At 35.3% G+C, this 21,889-nt stretch overlaps 1 protein-coding gene across 7 annotated transcripts in view; it reads left to right on the plus strand.

The window, feature by feature from the left end:
* Positions 1 to 21,889, plus strand: part of SOBP (sine oculis binding protein homolog) — a 141,886-nt gene that overhangs the window by 40,575 nt on the left and 79,422 nt on the right. For all 7 annotated transcript variants that reach the window (XR_015731392.1, XR_009621885.2, XM_034409106.3 and 4 more), the window contains one exon: positions 1,911 to 2,062. Coding sequence is in view for 5 of the 7 variants with exons in the window: in XM_034409106.3 (XP_034264997.1) it covers positions 1,911 to 2,062 (152 nt within the window). In the remaining 2 variants the exon portion in view is untranslated. The remainder of the gene's footprint in view (positions 1 to 1,910; positions 2,063 to 21,889) is intronic.

Consider the following 21,889-nt stretch of genomic DNA (forward strand, 5'->3'; position numbering starts at 1 on the left):
ACCATGAGTGTGTCCCGGGATCATGTGATCCCCTTTTGTGATCTTCTGGCAAGCAAAGTCAATGGGGAAGTCAGATTCACTTAAAAACTGGATTACTAATTTATCAACCACAGTGGCAAGAAATGTTGTAAAATGGGACAAAACTCACTTAACAAATGTCTCACTAACAACAGAAATTTAGGACTCAATTGTGGTCTTAAGTCGAGGAGTACCTGTAACTATTTATCAAGAACAATCCCAGGTTTACCTTAACTAAAAGGCTTCTTTATGAATATCATAATACTAACACATATTTGGAAAAACTCTCTAACTAGTAAAAAAAAAAAAAGAAATGAAGAAATAAAATACCATTGTATGCTCTTAAACAGGCACTTATTCAATGATTTTTCTAAATGAAAAACATACTTCTTAGCTATTTCACATTGGCCACTTCTCTGCCCACTTCTGTAGTTAATATTTCATTACTTGGTTTGCTTGTTGTTGAATAATGGCATGAAACTCTTGAAACTTAATTATATAAAAGTGGGCAGGATTTATCTGCTCAGAAGAGTGTTGCAAAAACTATGTTTGGAAAATATTTCCAATTCTGCCAAGAAATAAAGATGATATTGGTGAATCTCAGGACAGGAAAGGGAAAAAAATGACTTTGTCTTCAATTTGGCACATAGGGCTCTCTCACAAGACCTAATTCCTGCAGATTTAGCTTAGTTTCAGATGACTTCTAAATTGAAAGCAGGGTAAAATTGATTGGGTCTTAACGTACGGTCCAGAGGGGGCTGGGCTATTACCTGTCTGTGCTAGAATAAGGAAGAGTGTTGTAAGGAGAGCTGTGTAGAAAACATAGAACTTCTTCAGGTCAGTTACAAGTGGCAGAGCATGTGAGATCTCTTGTTCTTCCTTATACTACTTTTTTCTCCCAACACAAGAAGTTAGAAGCAGAAGCAGCATCTTTCAGCACACCATGCTAAACATGAATTCGAAGAACAAGCAATCCAGCCCAAGGACAGAATGGTGACCCTGCCAAGCGATAGGGACAAGGAAGCACTCCTGACGTGGTCTCTGCTAGTAGAAACCTGATAGGCCCTGGCCTGAGCTGTGATAATACCTTGATGCCCCAAAGGTGCTTTTTCAAGACGCAACTGGACTTCCTTGTTTTTCTTTGAAGACATTTCACTTCTGGAAGCAAAACGTCTTCAAAGAAAAAGAAGAAAGTCCAGTTGCCTTTTGAAAAAGCACCTTTGGGACAACCATGACCTGGATGACTTGAGAATCTCCATACACATAATATCTTGATGCAGAGTTAGGAGATGAGCAAGCTGTTGCCCTACTTGCCTGCTCTATTTGTCACTAAAGAGCAAACCACCCAAAAGTGGCTTGTGAGTTTTGAGTGAGACCCCTGTCATAAAATAATGGGTGTTTATTTTTTCAGTGAGTCTACTTAGCCTAACATTCCTGAGTATTTATTTAGCTTCTCTTCAATGCATGTAAATAATACGGCGTTTATTAATGCAATTTCACTACTTTCTCTATAAATGTTCAGTCTAACAAAACTGATAAAACGGAAATGAGTTTATAATCATTGTGAGTAGATGATGCTGTTGTTACTGTCTGGAGCTATAATTAATTGGGAGGAGGGGGCATGGGAATAAATATAGAAAGTCCAGGGCTTTCTCAAAATGCTAAAAGCTCTAAAAGTTGCAACATATGCTGTAATATTTATAAAATAGCTGTACTTTCCATTCAGTTAAACAATAAGGGATTCCTGGTCACCTGCTTTAGAAATTAGCAGAAAATCCAAAAGGTGCAAACATATATGTTTGTAAAAAGGTAGACATGAAAATTAATCTTTTATGGATGTTTTACACAATGCTTCTTCTGGTATACAAATACTCCTTGTCTTTTTGTTGCAGAAGATGATATATCAAATGTACAAATCATGTGTGCCTGGTGCCAGAAAGTGGGAATCAAACGCTATTCTCTGAGTATGGGGAGTGAAGTGAAATGCTTCTGCAGTGAAAAATGCTTTGCAGCTTGCCGGAGAGCATACTTCAAAAGAAACAAGGTAAGAGAATAGGATTGTAATGCACACTCAATCTGAAATTTAGTACTTTAATATTAGTATTTTAATGGCATATGTTTCTTCCTTCTCTTTCTCACCCTTTTCAATCCTGTTTCTCATGTGTATTTCCTTCTGACTTACCAATACATTTAATAAAACATACCGTGTTATCAGTTGCTTATCAGTTAAGTATTCTATACAGATAGTCCTCGACTTACAATCATTTGCTTAGTGATCGTTCAAAGTTACAATAGCACTTTAAAAAGTGACTTATGACTGGTTTTCACACACAACAGTTGCAGCATCGCCATGGTCATGTGGCCAAAATTCAAATGCATGGCAACTGGCATGTGCTTATGACTGTTGCATTGTCCTGGGGTCATGTGATCTCCTTTTGTGACCTTTTGGCAAGCAAAATCAATGGGGAAGCCAGATTTACTTAACAACTGTGGCAAGAAAGGTCATGAAATAGGACAAAGCTCACTTAAAAATTGTGTTGCTTAGCAATAAAAATGTTTGAAGATCAATTGTGGTTGTAAGTCAAAGACTACCTGTATTCTATAAGGGCCAATGTATTGCCAGATAAAGATATTCATGCTGGATTACATAAGAGCCACAAATATTACATTTATAGTCTTGTAAATCATGTTGCCAACATTGGTAGAATCTTAAAATCTAGTGTTTTCAAAGCAGTAGAAATACAAATCTTATTCAGAGGTATGCTAGATAAAAATGCGTTGCTTCAGCTGACAACAGAATTAGAACATTGATTCTGAGGGCTTTTGTAATGACTTGAGTTGTCTGAAATTTATGTTTTTCTCTCATTAATTTAGCACATTTTAAAACATTTCAGACATTTTGGTTTATTATTCATAACCATTCTAGAGACTATTCTGAAGTATTTAGTATTTTATTTTATCTTGAACTGAAATACAGGTTTAAAATTCACTAATAAAAATTATGTTTTAAGGTTTATTTAAGGCAATGGGAATAGCTTTCATTTACGTATAGTTAGAAGCTAAGGATGTGAAATAAAATTTATTCCAGATGCTATAACTAATATTAATAAATGACGAGGCATCATTTATTAGTATAAAGTATATACAAATGATACTAATGTACGATTTGTTGAATCAAATTGCATATCTTTATTAATAGAAATATGATTTGTAATTGCTGTAATCAAATTTTTATGAATGCTGTAATACAAATTATACTTCGATAGAAATTTTAATAGTATCTCAATGTTTGTCATGTCTATAATAGTGAGATCCCTCTGAATTTTAATTGTGTTTACTTATAGTGCACATTGAAGCAGCATAAAGCAAATATATTAGTTTGTTGAGGTTTTGATATTGCTCTTCAGTTAGATGTCCAGAACAAGTTACATCACAGAATGACCAATCAAAATACAATTATAAGTAAAACATATTTTTACTATTTATAACATGGATAAAATTAAATCGTTATAATTAATCTAAAGAGGGAAAGGGAAAAAAGAAAAGAAAGAGAAAAGAGAAAGGTATTAGGTAATAAATGGTTGAATAAGTAGATAACTTTTCAGTATTCAGTAAAAATCTGAATAAGGTAGTAGTTCTGAATTAGTCATCAGACAAAACATTCAAGAGCCATAGTCTGTAGGAAAAAAGCTGTAATACTAAAGAGAAAATTTGTGTAAGGAAAAGTAATGGAGAAAAAAAAAACCTTAAACACGATAATTAAATAAATGGATTCCTGTGGAAGGGCTATCTGATCTGGGCTGCAAAAATCTATTTGACTATTAGATGTCAGCAAAGAGAAACAAAAAATTATCTGACTGCTTTCCAGTGGTTGTCATTTTATGGTCATTGAAGAGCATTAAAAAAATCCCAAATACTGGAAATATTTATAGATTTGAAATTAATCTGGTGGATAAAATGAGAGAAAAGGGGAGAGAAATAATATTGAAATAATATTTAAACATATGCTTGTAAATAGCATTCAAACTGACTTTAAATAAGGATAGGTACACCAGAAAAGTGCAATAATGAAATATAAAAGGAATGGAGTTAAATTTTAACTATATTTTTTGGAGGGAGGAATGAAATATGTTTTGAAATATTAAGCTTAAAATATAAAAATAGAAATATTAAAAAATAATTGTAATTTGCTGTAAAACTGCTGATTTAAAAGCATTAAGTAGAAAGTAGTGAAATAAATGACAAGATTTCCCCAACTGTAAAACCCTCTTTTTAATTTTTTTTAATCTGTAAGTCTGGTCTGTGACCATAATAAAAAATTCTTTTTCTATTCCAAAGCCCTCTTAATAAAATTAATGCCTATGCTAACTGTTTGAAAACATTTTACATAAGAAAGGCTGTTAAATGATTTGAGTTCACTTTACTCTTGTTCTTCAATCAGTGGTGTTGTTTTTTAAAGAGCTAATCCCCTTTGCTAAATTATCCAGCACTATGTCACTTTCTCAAACACTAAAACAAATCAATAAATAACTTTTTTCAAAACAAATCGAAAGCAAGCCATTTGTTAATCCTGCCTTTTGCTCCAAGAACTTTCAAATAGCATTCTTTTCTTAAATTTAATACTTGCAAATTGTAGTTTAAAAATACCTCTGGTATTTTTAATATACCTGAGATATTTAGTATCATAAGCAATTTAATCTTCTTGTGCTTGCATTATATTATTTTGCCAAAAGTAATGACACCAATATAATGTGGGGTGCAGAAGTCTATAGAGTGGACTGCTTTTTAAATGCACCTCTCCTATTGGATGATGGTTCATATTAAATGCATGCAGTTTTTGCTTTTGGATCCATGTAGATAGATACATTCACAAATTTTCAATCTATTCCTGGATTGAAAATATTCCCACTGTGTTTTATCAGATAGGTGTATAATTAAGTTTTGAGATAATGAGAATTAGATTATAAAACATAAAGGACTAGATGTAAGATGCACTGATTAAAATTACTTTTCATTAGGAGATTTTTTTAAAAAAACAATGTTAAGATATGAGTGGAAACAATCTCATTAGTGACGTTCTACAAAATGGAACATTTAATAATGAAATATTTAATCTCCCTTGACCTGAGATATCTGTGTTTGTTTATTTATAACATTTATATTCTGTCTGAGTCCAGTTATTGACTGTCTCAAATATTGCTCTTCTGGGAAAAGTGATCAAGAAAGTAGCATAAACATCAAAAACATTTTCATGATGCTAGTTTTCTGGATCCACTTGAACAGGGGCTTTGGCCAAAACATTAACACTAAAATGTATTGCCTTAGTGTAGGGTGTGAATGAAGCACTTCTACTTAGTAAAATTCATTGCCATTATCCATGGTGTTTTTTTGGATTACCTGGCTGGCCCTTGTGGACCCTATGTTATAGATTAAGTATGTAAGTCAGTAAAGTTTATTGTTATAATGACACATTGCATAATGCAGAAAGAGAAAGAAGTAAAATTTTAGCAAATTTACATTTTCTCCAAAGTTCCACTACAGGTAGCCCTCGACTTACAACAGTTCATTTAGTGACCGTTTAAAGTTAAAATGGCACTGAAAAAAAGAGTTATGACTGTTTTTCACAGCTACGACTCCAGCATTCCCATGATCATGTGATCAAAATTCAGATGCTGGTTCATATTTATGACGGTTGCAGTGTCCCGAGGTCATTTGATCCTCTTTTGCGATCTTCTGACAAGCAAAGTCAATAGGGAAGCCAGATTGATTTAACAACCGGATTACTAATTTATCAGCTACGGTGATTCACTTAACAACTGAGGCAGGAAAGGTCATAAAACAGAGCAAAACTCACTTAACAAATGTCTCACTTAACAACAGAAATTTTGGACTCAATTGTGGTTGTAATTTGACTAAAAACTGTGTAAAGCTAGCCTCCAAACTGCAACCTAACTAAAGGTCTTGGAAGGTTTGATCGGTACATATATTGAAATGGAATAGAAATGGCCACTTACGTAATATGAGAGAACGCATCTGCTAGTAAAGATTCTATCCATTTCACTTTGCAGTCCATGAAGTTGTCAGTAATTTGGCTGTGTGTTTTTGTCTTAATCACATCATAAAAAGATCAGCCTAGGACATCATGTGTGATGTTCTCCATCTGTCTCTGGCCATAAGGGCAAAAAAGCTACTCTTTAAATATTCTGTGGAATTTGCTTTCGAGGAAGGAATGGGGATATCATTTAGGCATGTAATTTGATAAATGAGGCTACTTGTCAGCTTGAATAGGTACTGTATAGAATCTGTTTTTCTTAAAATGAGGATACCAAAGGGAGAAACTTGAGCTTTAGATGAAGTCTACATTTCTGCTTCCAGAGCCAATCATGCATCTTTTACTATCTCAGGATTTAATTCCTTCTGAGTGGCATTTGCAGTATATAAGACTGGACATGTCCTGTCCACTGATTTTCTCCACAATAAGGCCAATAAGGAAATCTAACTAGATAGCAAGTAGTCATCTGGGAGGCGAACAGGTTTCTTAAAATGTTTAGCGATTTAGGTGAGTTTAATAAGCTTCAAAGCCGTATCATCTCCATGATAAGCGTGCAGCAGACATTAATTTTGACTATTTACAGCTGGGCAATACTATTCTGATTCCAAATCTCAGTCTTACACAAAATTTGTGGAAATACTTTGCCCTAGAACATTTTAAATGTAGGGATAATTAACTCTCTCTTTTCTGGAGTAGAATAATAACCAGAACCATGCAATTAGGCAGTTGTTAAAACTATATTTAGGTATACCTTCAGGTGATAGAAAGAAATGCCCAAATATTTAAAGGAGGGGCATTGTTTTATTGTAAGGCATTAACTGATGTTGTGTTCTTGGTACTGCTGTGACCTCATCTTACCGCTTTGTTTTTACTGTGTGTTATTCTCAACACTTTTGTCTTATAGTAGTCAATCTAACATTCTTTATTTTGAAACATAATATCGCTGTTGTATCATTAACATACATACAACATGATCAGTGAACCTTGCATCCATCAGGTAAAATGGGGAAATGATTATGAATTCAGGCTGGAACAATATCATTAATGTAAAAATTGAACAAGAAGAAAGCCTTGACTCCTCTCTCTATTAAAATAGGGTAAGAGAAAATCCTGTTGGGACATTTTCTGTGCATATATATATTGGTTCTCTCAAGCCTTAAATAAATCAATGGAATCATAGCTGGGATGAAATCAATAAATGCAATGAATGCAAATGAAATCAATAATAAATTTTGAATCAAGGCCTTTAAAATAAATAATGTAATCGATTAATGCTATGACTCTTGCAAAACCCTGCTTATTCTAAGTAGAAGACATTAAAATATTATGCCCAGTCCGCTAGGTGGTGCACTAAACTATTCCCGACTCTTGACTTGTGGTATCCCATGGAATTCCAGCTTATCTCCTTTGCTATTCATCATCTACATGAAACTGCTGGACTGGTCTCCATTTCTCTTTACCATCCACTATTAAGAAAGCAATTGGTCTTGCTGAAATTTCTCCAAGTTTGATAATTGGGGGAAAGTGGGCTGAAATAAAATCTGATTAAAGTGGTATTAGCAAGTAAGGTAGAATATTGCATTTGGGATTGAGATTTATCCTATTTTAAATTAAGGAACAGATCTGCAGTTGGAATGTTTCCCTGGATTTACAGCAGTAGGTCTGATAAGGAGCAGCTTTGTAGAAATACATTTACTGCACAACCAGTCAGAGGTGGACGAGGGTATCCACCCTTGATTACTTCAAAGTGCTCTGTGTATCCTTGAACAGTCTGTGAAAAGAAATGGAAAGAGTTGGGGCATTTTAGCCTTGAGAAACAACAATTGAAGGAAGGCATGATAGCACCCTTCAGATATCTAAAAGGTAAAAGAATTGGCGCTCTCTCATTGCAGAATGCAGGGCAAATATAATGGAGGTATTCAAAGGTAAATGCCAACCAGATATTAGAAAAAGCTTCCAGACAGGAAAAGGGATTTGATACTGGAATCAGTTACACAGAACATTTATGGTATCTTTGTTGGATGTATTTAAGTAGGGGCTGCATAGCTATCTGTCTGCAGTGTTTTAATTTGGATTCCTGTTCTGAGCAGGGAATTGATACTTAAATGTGTGATTTGGAAGTTATTCTTGGAATAGAAAGGCATTACTGATGGGTAACCTCACCGAGGTTCTTGTTATTTATATGTCGCTTTTATTATTTTATGAATAACTCAAGGTGGTGAACATACCATACCCAGTGCTCCTTCCTCTTCCTATTATAGCTTCATCTTGGATATAATCTTAGATATAATATTAAAGTTGGGGAAAAGAAAAAGTTTAAAGTTTAGTCAGTGACCTTTAAACTGCCATTGCTAGATTGTTATATACCTGTCTTCTCCATTGGTTTAGTGTTTGTTTATGTATTTGAGGTTATGCCATTCTACAGCTTCTCATTTTTCAAATAGAGAGTTATAGTCACATTTCACCTGTCTTATGCATGTTTTATACAGCACATCTCTGCAACAATATCGTGTTAGGTTACAATAAATATGTACAGCTTCTATTTTCTGCTAACTGATAGGTCTTTGTGGTCATTTCATTTATGGCTTCAGTTCCTAATGGGTTGTATATTAGGCAGACTCCTTATCTGACTTGAAAAAGAAATGCAGCAATAAGCATTTAGACTAGCATGGGGAAAAAATAGTAGCAAGGGAATCATCATGAATGCTTCAGAAATAAAAAAATAAGATAAAACAATAAATCTCTCATTATTAAATGTTATATTTTAAAACACTCTATGGGATTTTGTATATAGCACATTTTCCATTCATTTACAAATATTAATCTGAGTCATTATAAGAACCACCTGGATATTGTGTTAAAATATATCCAACTACCACAAGAACATATGCTACAAAATGTTGGGGCAAAATCAAACTTTCTAATAATAGCAATCTTATTATTTATCAGGAATTTTCCTGTTTTTCTATATACTGCAGTTTTTCTGTTTTCCTAAAATCTGCTACATAGGCTCTCTCCAAAGCAGATTTTTCAGGACTTGAAGATTCTATAGATAGGAAACACCGATGATGTCTTCCAGGTCCTTCAGTGGGAAAAGGGTTGTGAGCCACAAACTTAAACATAAATCAGAATGTAGGAGCATGAAGGGCCCATTCAATTTTATGAGCAATTTCAGCATTGTTGTATTTAATGACTTATTTAGCTAACCACAAACATTCTTTGGAAAGGAATACAACTGTTTAAAATATGTGTACTTTTCTCAGAACTTTGGGACAATTTATTCTGATGAATCCTATTTTTTAAATGCTGTATTGAAGAAGAGGTTCAATGCTACTGAATGTGTAGATAAAATGTTATGCAAAATTCAAAGAGAGGATTATGGCAGATACCTAAGAATAGTTCTTGTGTCTTGATTACCTTTGGTCTAAGTGTTTAGCAAATATAATAACACAAAACTGCTTATCAATTCAGATAGTTAAGAATATTCCACTCTGAATTTACCTGCTCAGATTACTATCCTAACACACTTACCTGAAAGCAGATACCATTGAACCCAATCAGGTAGATTTACAGAGTATTTATTTTGGGATTTGCCAGTTTTATAGCTGGGGAATTGGCAAGGATGGTTGTATTTGGACTATTCCACCATCTTCGTATTGTGAAATTTCAGAGCAAGGCTAGGTGCTTAGCAGGTTAACCAAAGTTCAACAATTTGCTATAGCAATATGAGGGACATATTTGTTGAAGCCTCTTGAAGAAATTTGTGGCTTTAGGGGATTGATTAAACTGTTCTGAATTTCTAAGTAACATAGGTTGCTACCTTTTATCGGTATTGGTTAATATTTCAACTTCATCCCGAAGTGCATAGCTAAATGTCTATGGAGATTCTCAATCATCCAGGTCATGGTTGTCACAAAGATGCTTTTTCAAGAGGCAACTGGACTTTCTTGTTTTTCTCTGAAGACATTTTGCTTCTTATCCAAAAAGCTTCTTCAGCTGTGACTGGATAGTGGGAAATGGAAGAATTTATATTCCTTGCAGACCGCCGGTCATTAGTATTCTTTTTAGAGAGTCGCTGAGGCCACTTGGAGCTTAGTCTGTTCCTCAGAGTCACCTGAATAGTGCAAATGGGTGTGGAGACTTCTTGGAACTGCTGAAAGGACTGTGTTGTAGACAGGAGATAGATGATGTATCCCTCCCCTTCTGTTGAGAAAGGGCTGTTCAGTTTTGACATGGATGGCCTCTTTGACCCCTCTTTCAAACCAGACGTCCTCTCTGTCCAAAATGTGGACTCTGCTGTCTTCAAAAGACCTTTGTCTTTCAAATGCAGATAGATCGGCCACTGAATTTTGCCCTGATGGGTTTGTTCTATGTTGTGCCATGTATCTGTGAAGTGGTTGTTTTGTTTGCCAATGTACAGATCTGAACATCTCACTGTACTGTATTGCATATATCACACTGTTCAGTTTGTGTCTGGGTGCTTTATCCTTGGGTTGAACAAGCTTCTGCCTTAGTGTATATTCTTGGGTTTAAAGTGTGCATGTATGCATCCAATCAGCACTGAAGAAGCTATATTATCACTGTAATATGTAACACCAAAGGTGTATGCTTTTGTAAATGTTACAGAAAAGATAGTATGAAGGTAGGGTATATATTACCTTCTAGATGTTTTGGGCCTCAACTCCCATCATCCTCTGCCTAGTAGCCAATGGCAAGTAATTGTATCAGTTGACATCTAAAATAGCTGATAAAGAGCAGATTGTCTCTTCTGAGCTAGCTGGTGCAAAATAGGTGTCTAGGTGTCTTAAACTTTATATGACCTGGCTGCCAGGTCATTTTTAGACCTAATTAATTTAGACCCATTTTTAGACCCAACTAATACTAATCTTTATAGCCTCTGTCCTGACTTTTTAGTGTTTGATGTTGAAAGAAAAATGGCAAGTAGAATTTCAGTTGTCAACTGATATAGTCAACAAGAAAAGGTAGTCAACTTTTGTAATCGCAAATGATTTTATCAACATTTTCAGAAGTTAGGTCAGTATGATAATTCAGTGTTAAATCTTTAAATGCATAGCTTTTCTAGTTTTAATCTTTATTCAAGCAGGTGTGTTTTCCTGGTAGGAATGTGATGAATAGAATACAACGTAAATGCAAGCAGATAGTATGTACAAACTGAGTAGAAATAAATATATGTAAAATGTAAGCAGAATAGCATTTTGAAAAGAATAAGTATTGATGTACAATACAGTGCACTCTGATTTCCTATAAGGTATACAGTAGAACCTCTGGTCACGAACGCTTTTGACCACAACCAAATCGGGTTCCGACCAAAATATTCACTTTTTTTTTCGCGGCAGATTTCCCCTTCCGTGCCATTTTTTTTGTAAGTGCCAAATTCCCAAAATTAGGTTTGGGTCATGAAATTGATTATGACCAAAGTTATGGAACCATTTATGGTTGTGGCCAGAGGTTCCACTGTATTTTAAAAAATAACAAGCTGCCTATTAAATAGATACTGATGTAATGTTACAGAGCATTCTCTTTTGAGAAAACTTTTTTCTACTTTTTTTCACTACTGCATGATTAATATGTTTATGAGTATACCATATTAAGAGTAAATCCTTAATATTTTTCATCAGAATTCATATAAATATCTATGGAGAAGGCTTAAATATGCAACCTGAAAAATAACTTGATATAATTATTAGAGCTTTGAAGGCAAAATACACGATCTTCTTTAAACCACTCTTAGGTTTCTGCTGTCTGCAATTCCAGAAGGAAACTGTCTTTCTCCTGGGATCGCACAGCTGTCTTTCACAGATGCAGTGTCTCTCCTGGGAAAAGAAGAATATGGATTAAGGTGCTGCAGACAGATGTTGTATGAATGTCCCTGGAACCCCTTTTTGCTTTTGAATCGAAAGTGCTGCTCAGCCCTAATAATTAACGTCCCTTCTAAGCCAATAAGTAATGTCAGAATATTGACATAGGAAAACATGGAAGCATTAAACGAGAAATCAGAATTTTTTGATTGGCAAAGTAACTTATACATTGGAATTTGAATAGAATTTTTAATAGTTCTTTTTAAAAATAATTTAATAAATAATTTTATTCATTAAATTATTTTAATATTAATTAATTATTTTATTATGTATGTTTAATAATTTATTTAATTTTTTTTAAAAAAAGCTGTGACTTTAAATTTACCACTCTGCTACCTGAAGTAATGAGTGACAGAAGGTAAATTTGCAAGGCTTGTTATGAAATAAGCAGTAGACTAGTTCAGTGTTTTTCAATCTCAACAACTTTAAGATGTGTGGCTTTTAGCTGCTAGCCAACATAAAGTTCCTGAGATTGAGAAACACTGAATTAGCGCATAGCCTTTAAGTTATTTCTCCTGTACAAGAGCTTCTCCATGCTAAAGGAAGGTATCTTATACAGTACGTGAACTTGTTACCATATTTTTCAGAGTATAAGGCGCACAGGACTATAAGACGCACCTACCTTTTTTGGTGAGCAAAACAAGAAAAAGAAATCTGCCTCTGTTTCCCAGCAATTTTGCCTCCTTGTAGCAAACAGCAAACAGCCTGCTTTACTTTCATTTTCGTTTTCAGTATAGCTAGATTAGCACAAGAAAAAAAAATCTGCTCCAGCAATTTACCTCCTTGCAGCAAGCAGCAGAGGCATGCGCAAAACAGCTGAGAGTTGGGAGGCTGATCCAATCAACTTGTGCTAATTAGGCTGTGCTGAAGCTGAAAGGAGCTGTTTCTTCTTGCTGCTTGCAGCAAAGAGGTAACTGCTAGGAAGCAGAGGCCAAACGGTGGGGGCCAGTGGGTGGTCAGGGCTACATTCGGTGTATAAGACACACCTAAATTTTTCCCCCTTTTTAGGGGGGAAAAAGGTGCATCTTATACTCCAAAAAATATGGTAAGTATGTAAAATGCCAAAGATTTAACATTGTATTACACTTGCATACCTGTACCCTTTTCCTCTTTTGCTCATATTTTTCTTTTACTTATTGTTTTGTTTGTGTACTGAGAAGGCTGCAATATATCCTTACTCAGTAAATCATCATATTTTACATTTTTCATTTTAACGTTTCAGGTCCAGGTAAAATTTTCTATTGGTTGCATTAGGTTTCCCCAACTTGATGACTTTCAGATATGGTAGACTTCAGTTTCTGAAGTTCAGCACCCATGGAAGATACTTGGATGAAAAAGATAGTTTTGTATGATTATTCAAGTAATCCATGGAATTAGAAAAAAAAATCACTTATATCTTCTTATACTTTTTCTGTTTCCTGTTGCTTAAATCTATCTTGAGAGTCTGTTATTTGCAAGGTTTGCAACATAAACTGTATGCAAACCAGCAATTTGCTGAAATAGTAAGAACATTTTCGTGGTGGGTATGAAATATATTTAACCACAGGTACAATTTTATAAACACGTAGCAATAGAAAACAAGGTTAACTGAGCAATATTTTTGATATAATCCTTGATATTCTAAGAGGCAGAAATATCAGAAAACCAACATATATAATTAACACCTGGAAAGCTAAAGCGACCATAGCATCAGCATCATCATAAAAGTTTTAAATAGGCCTACACAATTCATGTGAGGATTCCAGTTTAATTTCAGACTGGAATAATTTTTTTCCATAGTAGCTGCACTGAATTTCAGTATGAAAGACAGCATTCTTTTTGTGGTCTGTTCCTTCAGTTAAGTATATGTTTGTTTGCTTATTATTTCATTTATTTTTTTTAAATTAGTCAGAAAATGCCTTAGAATTAAGGAATTCTTTGGATTCTATAAGTCTTGTTAGAGGAGGACAATAATTATTTAATTAATTCTCAAGTTGTACAAGGGACTGCTACTAACAGGCCATTCTTTATGATGGAATAGTCCATCCATGACAGTAAGTTAGTGTTTTATTTTCTTGAAACATGTATAAAAGAGAAATTTAGTGGGATTTCATTTTCCTTATGTCCCCCAACTCCCATTCAAAATGATCACTCATGACATTTCTTCAATATTCTGGGAGACTAGTTGGGAGAAGCCAGAACAATAAATTATAAATTATTGATTTTCATTATATTCCATAACTCTTCATTATTTCAGAACTGTAACTACATTTAAAGTGTTTTCATAAATGTAAAATAAAGAAATGAATAAATATACTTTCTGGACGACTAATGGGGAAAGGTTATATAATCACATCCATGATTTTTAATTTTTTTTTACAAATGTCACCCAGGCTCATATAGCTTTTACATAGGTTAAAGAACATTGGTTATCATGGTGTTGGCTGCATAACATACAGTTTTGCTCTCTAAGATAACTCAGATCAGTTTCCTACACTCCCTGTTTCAGTTTATGGAAATCTTTCTTAAAGAACTCAGCACAATTTCTCTGCCACTACCCATGGAACTATGAGGCCATAGTTGTTCAGAGAAGTTTGTATAGATAAGAGTACTAAAATAAAGGAACATTCAATCATTTAAAAAAATGTACTGAAATCTCCTTAGTAATAATTACTTCAACACAGAAGTGCAATATTTCAGGGACTGACTGCTGCCACCAATATAACCTTAATGGAGCTACCTAGCAGAACAAAGTTATCAGAGTGTTATGTTCAGTGAGCAGCTCATTGTCCATCTGTTGCAATCCAATGCCCTAAATATGAATCAAATGCTCATGTCCTCATAATTAGCAGGTATCCAAGCCAATTAAAAGGCTTGTAAAGTTAAAATTCTCAGTGTTACACCATATTACATCAGTTGTTTTGTGACATTACTGATTAAATAGATCTGAATGTACTACTTATGACTTATTTTGCTCCTGGAATCAATGAGCTATGCAGTACACATCAGTTGAATTGAAAAATGCATAACATAATGTCCACATTGTACTCAATTGGTCTGCTATAATAAAATCTAAAATGTTAGATGTAATGATAAGGATGAGATACTTTATAATTATAAGGGTAGATACTCACTACCCTTATCTTTATGGTCCATTCTCTGCAATCCTTTCTTCTTTTAGAAAACTGTGGGAAAAGAATCTGTCATTCATTGGCCCATTCTGTAAAATAATGCATCTGAAATTTGATGGCAGTCAATTTTGGTCTGTCTGTCTGTCTGTCTGTCTGTCTGTCTGTCTGTCTGTCTGCCTGCCTACCTACCTACCTACCTACCTACCTACCTCCTACCTACCTACCTATCTACCGAGAGAGAGAAAGATAGAGAGAGAAAGAGAAAGAGAGCGTGCATTTTTTGATTTTAAGCTTATTAGAAAAGTCAGAGAAGTAGATTTTTCTGACAAATTAATTCCCTTTAATTTTTACTTGTTTAATTTTTTCCCCCCACAGTGGAATCTACCTGAAAAGGTAGCTGAAATCCAGCAGTACATTGACTTCACGCAACACACTAAACCTCATAAACCTAATTCAAAAACACGGTTGCTAGGTTAACATAACATGTTATGCCTACACAAATCAATCATAGTATGGCTTAACAGGATACTTGTATTCACCTAGTGCCTGGGTTTTTAAAGCAAACTGAACCATAAAGTACCCAGTTCCATTTAATCTAATCTACCGTGTTTTGCAATTCCAGGGACTTATCTGCTGTCGAGGATTTCAGCAGATGAGCATCTTTCTTAGCAGAAATTTCTAAATTGCAGTTGGAATTTTTTTGATTTCCAAGCAAGTTCTTGTGGACCCTGTCCCTAAAGTAATCTTTAAGGGTGGTTGCAAGGGCAGCAAATGAAAGAGTTAACAAAAATGGAAGGTTTGCAAAAGTGATAAAAAGGGGCATTTGAAACATATTGGAGGCTATTTAAGAACAACATATTAGAGGCACAGATGGTCTGCATACCTCTGAACAAAGAAAAAGAGTAAATATGCCATAGTAAAACCCAAAAATTCATAAGGGATATTGTCAATTTAAATCACACCTCTTGAGAAAAATTTGTTACCTGCTACTGTGACAAATAACACCCATAAATGCAGAAGCTAAAATAAATTGTATTTTAAATGCTCTTTTTATTGCTTTCTGGCTTTGGCCAAGTTCCAAATCACTTTGCAGTCAGTGTGATTCTGCTATCGGATCATCTTTGTTGCATCTTTGTATAGCTCTTTTTTTAACCCAACAGTTTCATTTAAGGGTATAAGGTTACTTCCTTCTCAATCACCTTTCTCAGTAATTAAAAGTTGAGTCCTGTCTATTTTTACATAGATTTCTTAAATCAAGAGAGTGGATTCTTCAGTAGAGCTTTTAAACAGTACCTTATTCAGGCTATGAGAAAGATATCTCACCTACATTGCAGTTTTCTATCAAAAGATCATTAGGATTGTATTAGATGGTAATAATATCTACATGCATACACAAGCATGTCAGAGGTGGGTTTCAGCAGGTTCTGACCAGTTCTGGAGAACCGGTAGCGGAAATTTTGAGTAGTTCGGAGAACTGGTAAATACCACCTTTAACTGGCCCTGCCCCCATCTATTCTCTGCCTCCGGAGTCCAAGCTGATCGGGAGGAAATGGGGATTTTGCAGTAACCTTCCTCTGGAGTGGGGAGGGAATGGAGATTTTACAGTATCCTTCCCCTGCCACGCCCACCAAGCCACGTCCACAGAACTGGTAGTAAAATTTTTTGAAACCCACCACTGAAGCATGTACATCCTTATTGGCCAATAGATGGGATTAGATGCTTTCTTTGAGTATTCTAGTCTTACGGCAACTCATAATTGAACCAAGGATGCTACTCAAATATGATTTTAAAATGTATTTAATTAGTTATAAAGTATTTATGACATCATTATAAAATCATCCTGAATCTTGTTCACTCATTATTACAATTATTATATTATTACTATTAGGTTTTGATCATTTTACTATTATTATTGCTATTAAGAGAGGTTATTTTGAGTAATGTTGCTAAGAATTTTAAAATTCATCTTTCCAATTACTTATAAAATCTCTTCCAACCTGAAATGTAAGCCGAAGGCATTTTCAAAAAAATCACCCCAAAGTAATGATATTCCATTTAGAGCATTCTGAAAAATGGATCAGTATCTCTCTGCTAGGTGAATTCTAGGCAGCTTTAATATAGCCTGAATGGTAATTTTTAGAAAGTAGCATATCTCATGGCCTTTCAGTCTCAATACATGTAGTAAGTATAGAACGTGGCCTTGAAGGACAGAAGGAAGATCTGCTACCAAGGCAACAACAAATAACTGAGTTTTGAGCCCAGGTTAAGAATGTGGTTCACAAAAATACCCCCTCACCTTTAATTCTCATGAAGCTAAAAGAGGGAGGAAGGGAAGCTCATCAAGTCTTGCAAGATTCTTTTATTATAATTGTAGTAGTAAACAGCTTTAAATCTGCATGGTATCTGTTTTTTAATCTGGTCTACCTTGTAGGAATAAAAGTATACAGAATACAGTTGTTTACTATAAAAGTCTTTGCAGTTGAAATGAATATGAAAAATAAAATAATATTGATCACAACCCTTATAAATCTAATGCAAATTCCATTTTATTGGAAGGCAAAAAGAAATGCCGTAGTAAACATTTTGTTGCTTGAAGCCTCAGCAGGAATACTTTCCATTCCCAACTGTATGGATTCCCTCTGCTGTCTATACAACACACTGTTTACAAGCTGCATTTAATACAATGGCCATTAGTCCTTAGGAAGCAGTTGCCACTGAAACCCAGCAGAAAACAGTCATATGACTAAAATATTTAAAACATATTTAAAATAACCCAAGTCATCTGTTCAGCATGCTTACCCCCTCCCCCTTCTGTACAGCATTGCAAGAGGCGATAAAGCCATGTGCTTTCAAATGCCAATAAATGTCCAAATGTATTAGATTCATAATTTATTCTCTCTGCAATGATCCAGACAGGTAACAAAATCTTTTACACTGAACAGTTTACAGCTTTTGCGTGTTCGTCTTGTTGACAAAGAACAAATGATTATTGTGATGTTCAGATCAAGTTCCAAATAATCTCAAAATATCTTGAATTGATTGTGGTTGCTTATCCTAATGTTATGACTGTGCTGTCCAAATGTAGAAGCATTTGTTGAGATGGAAACCTAGAACATTTACACAAACACATGGATTCTTTGTGGAACTGCAGCAGGAAAACTTAGCCTCCATTCATCACTTTACAGGATGTCCAGTGTTTTTTAGATCCCTCTATTTTGCGACATAATGCTGTCCATTGCATTAAAGGCTGCTTTAATGCAATTGAGACAAACCATCTGCTTATTGGATCATTTGCTGCTGGATCAGCAGTAAATTAGCTACCCGTAATTCAGCTAGAGTAAGGCAGTTCTGTCATACTAAATATAGTCTGACCATAGTAACAACTTTACAAAATGTTAGACTTCCTTTACAATGGGATGATTATTGAGGATACGGGTAGTCTTCAACTTATGACCACAATTGAACCCAAAATTTCCATTGCTAAACAAAGTAGTTGTTAAGTGAGTTGTGCCTCGCTTTGCAAACTTTTTTTGTCACAGATGTTAAGTGAATCACTGAGGTTGTTAAGCGAATTTTGCCTCCCTATTGACTTTCCTTGTCAAAAGCCAGCAGGGAAAGTTACAAATTGTGATCACATGACCCTGAGACAGTGCAACTATCATAAGTACATGCCAGTTGCCTTAATTTTGATCATGTGACCATGGGAATGTTGCAATGGTTGTTAAGTGTGAAAACTAGTCATAGGTCACTTTTTTCAGTGTTGTTGTAACTTTGAACCATGGTGGTGCAGTGGTTAGAATACTGCAGGCTAATTTTGCTGACTGCAGAAAACTGGAAATAGTTTTTACCAGCATTTTAACAAGAACTGCATATGAACTGTATTTGCAAAGATACAGTTTTTTCCCCCCGTTTGTTTTAACCAGTAAAATAGTAGTTTTGTTAAGTGGGAGACTAGCAACATATTTGCATATTTAGTCTTTGTTGTCTGGAAACACTGCACAGCTCTGCAGCCTTCCAATGGCAGCTTCGGATAAGAGTAAATCATTTTTTCTTCCTAGTTCTATATGTGTTGATCAGAAAAAGGAGTAAAATGTTTTGGGTTTTTTTTTTTTTTTTGCAATGTTTCATCATTTTAGGGCTTGTGGACAGTTTGGTATCCCATTGGTGAGAACTTGGCTTCAGTTGCCTGTTATTATTTCACACATTTTTAAAGGGAAGATGTCTTGGTGGTTTTGCAATTGCTCAGATTTCTGCATAAGATTAAACAGACGGTACAGCATGAATTAAAAATGTGCAAGGTGGGAGTAGTAGCAATTTATTATTTTCCTCTTTTGTGTGCAGGGATGGTGAGAGGATTCTCCTCTAAGAGCAGTACGGTAGTAGCTCTGGATGGTGCCATAAAACAAGATTTTGTTTTGTTTTCTGCATTTTCTGTCTTTTGTGGCAGAAGGAAGTGAAAACAATGTGCAAGTTAGCTTCAAAAAGCTTTTGAGCAGTGAGGGAATGTGGAAATGTCCAAGAATGTGGCATAAGTAGGTGAAATTGCCAGTTTGTTTATTGATAAAAAGAAAATTGATTATCCAAAAAAGAACAAAATAAGATACTTCATATAAAAACGTATGTACTTACAGGTGCAGCATACATGATTGATTTCTCTCTTTCTCCCTCCCTCCTTTATTATTTTTACAAATAATTCAAAGCAACAAACATATCCCACACACCTTCCTCCTCCTATTTTCCCCATAACAACAACCCTGTGAGATGAATTGGGCTGAGAGAGTGACTGGCTCAGGCTTTCGTGGCTAAAGTGGGACTTGAACTCACAGCCTCTTGCTTTCTAGCCTGGTGCCTTAACCACTAGACCAAATTGGCTAAGTGAAAAATTCCTGCTATTTTCCTCATTCTGTTACCTACCATATTTAGTAGGACCTTGCCACTCAGATGTTTTCATGGGTTGGAATGGCTGTTGTAAAGAAATTGTAATGAACAAATTTGCTTCCATCAGCCTTATAGTAACATTTTTAACAACATACACAAACTTACAAAATAAATGTCTTTTTTTTTATATGGACTATCCAAACTTGTCAATAGTCACTACTGACAAATTTGGATAGTCCATATAAAAAAATTACAGACTTTAATAGAAAATCTATTAATGACTTAAATGGGGTGTATTAGAGCAAGATACAAGCAAAACTCAGAATAAAGTATTGAATAAGAAAATAATACTTAAGAAATTACTTCTTTCTGAGAATGGCTATAAAGAGTAATATATTTTTTTTCTTTCCAGTATTTATTTCCTTGAAAAGAGTCTTTATAGAATACTGTGAATAAATTACAGATCTCCTAGTGCATTAATGCCTGCCTAACAAAGCAAGCAGCAACAACAATAATCTACGATGCATGCTTATGAGATGGAAGAAATAATTGTCTGAGAGTTAAATAGTTTTTTTTAAAAAAATTACAGACTTTTGAGATACTGCTGAACAGAAAAGATCTGAAGAATATAGTGGTAAAATTATATAAAAATTTGAACTATTAAGATAATTGGCTTTAAAAACATTTGGTAATCTTGGCTAGATTGCATTACTATTTGAAAGGATGCAAAATGTCTGACAGTTCTGAGGTCCTGATGTCTCACTGTGCGACTAAATCTGGTTGTGTTATGAAGGCCCTAAATATGCAGAGTTTTCACAGGGCTGTGTTAAAATCCAACAGTAATAAAAACAGGTATAAGAGAACATCAATAGCAGAACGGGTATGCATATGTGGTAAAGGAGAAGTCGAAGATATATATATATATATATATTAATTTGATTTATATGCCGCCCTTCTCCGGGGACTCAGGGCGGCTTACAATGCGCTAAGCAATAGCCTTCATCCTTTTGTATATTTATACAAAGTCAGCTTATTGCCCCCACAACTGGGTCCTCAATTTACCTACCTTAGAAAGGATGGAAGGCTGAGTCGACCTTGAGCCTGGCGAGATTCGAACCTGCAGTAATTGTAGGCAGCTGGTCTTAATAACAGGGTGCTTTAGACCACTGTACTACCAAGGCTCCATATCTCACATGTTTTATTGTACTGTGAGTTATACAGAGTTTACAGGTCAGTGTATATTTTCTCCCTATTAGAGAGATTGCCAGGGAGGGCAGACAATTTTTATATAAGCTTTCTCCTCCAGGACTCAAACCCAGATATCACGTGTGCAGTGGCAAAATTCTGTGTTGCTGCAATGTCCACAAGAAAAAAAAATTGGTTACAGAAATTATAGCTGTCAACTTGTGCCAATTTTTTGGATATTTCTAACAATTTTTGGAAAATTATATTTGCTCACATGCGTATTGGCTCTCTACTCATGGAGAGTGACTCCTTAGACCAGTGATGGCTAACCTTTTTGCCATCGCATGCCAGAAGAGGGGGGCGGGGGAGAGTCGCGCGCACACGTGCCCACACGCATGCGTGCGCAACCGCCTCCCCCCTCCCCCCCGCTCCTGGCACATGATGGCCTGGTAGGCCTGTTTTTCTTTCTTACCTGGTTCCAGATCCTCTCTGTGTATCTGGGAAGGGTGAAAACAGCCTTTCCCACTCCCTTGGAGGCCCTACGGAGGCTGAAAGGGTCCATTTCCCAACTCTCGGTGGGACAGGAAGTGACATTTTTTGTTGTCCCCAGCCTCCAGAACCTTTCTAGGAGTCTCTAGGAGCCTCTCTAGGAGTCTCTGGAGGCAGGGAACAGGAAAAAAGTCACTTCCGGTCCCACCGGGAGTCGGGAAATGGGTCCTTTCAGCCTCCATAGGGCCCCCAAGGGAGTGGGAAAAGCTGTTTTCGCT

This window comes from Pantherophis guttatus, chromosome 1, assembly GCF_059756535.1.
Source record: "Pantherophis guttatus breed Tessera chromosome 1, ASM5975653v1, whole genome shotgun sequence".
NCBI classification, from domain to species: Eukaryota; Metazoa; Chordata; class Lepidosauria; order Squamata; family Colubridae; genus Pantherophis; species Pantherophis guttatus.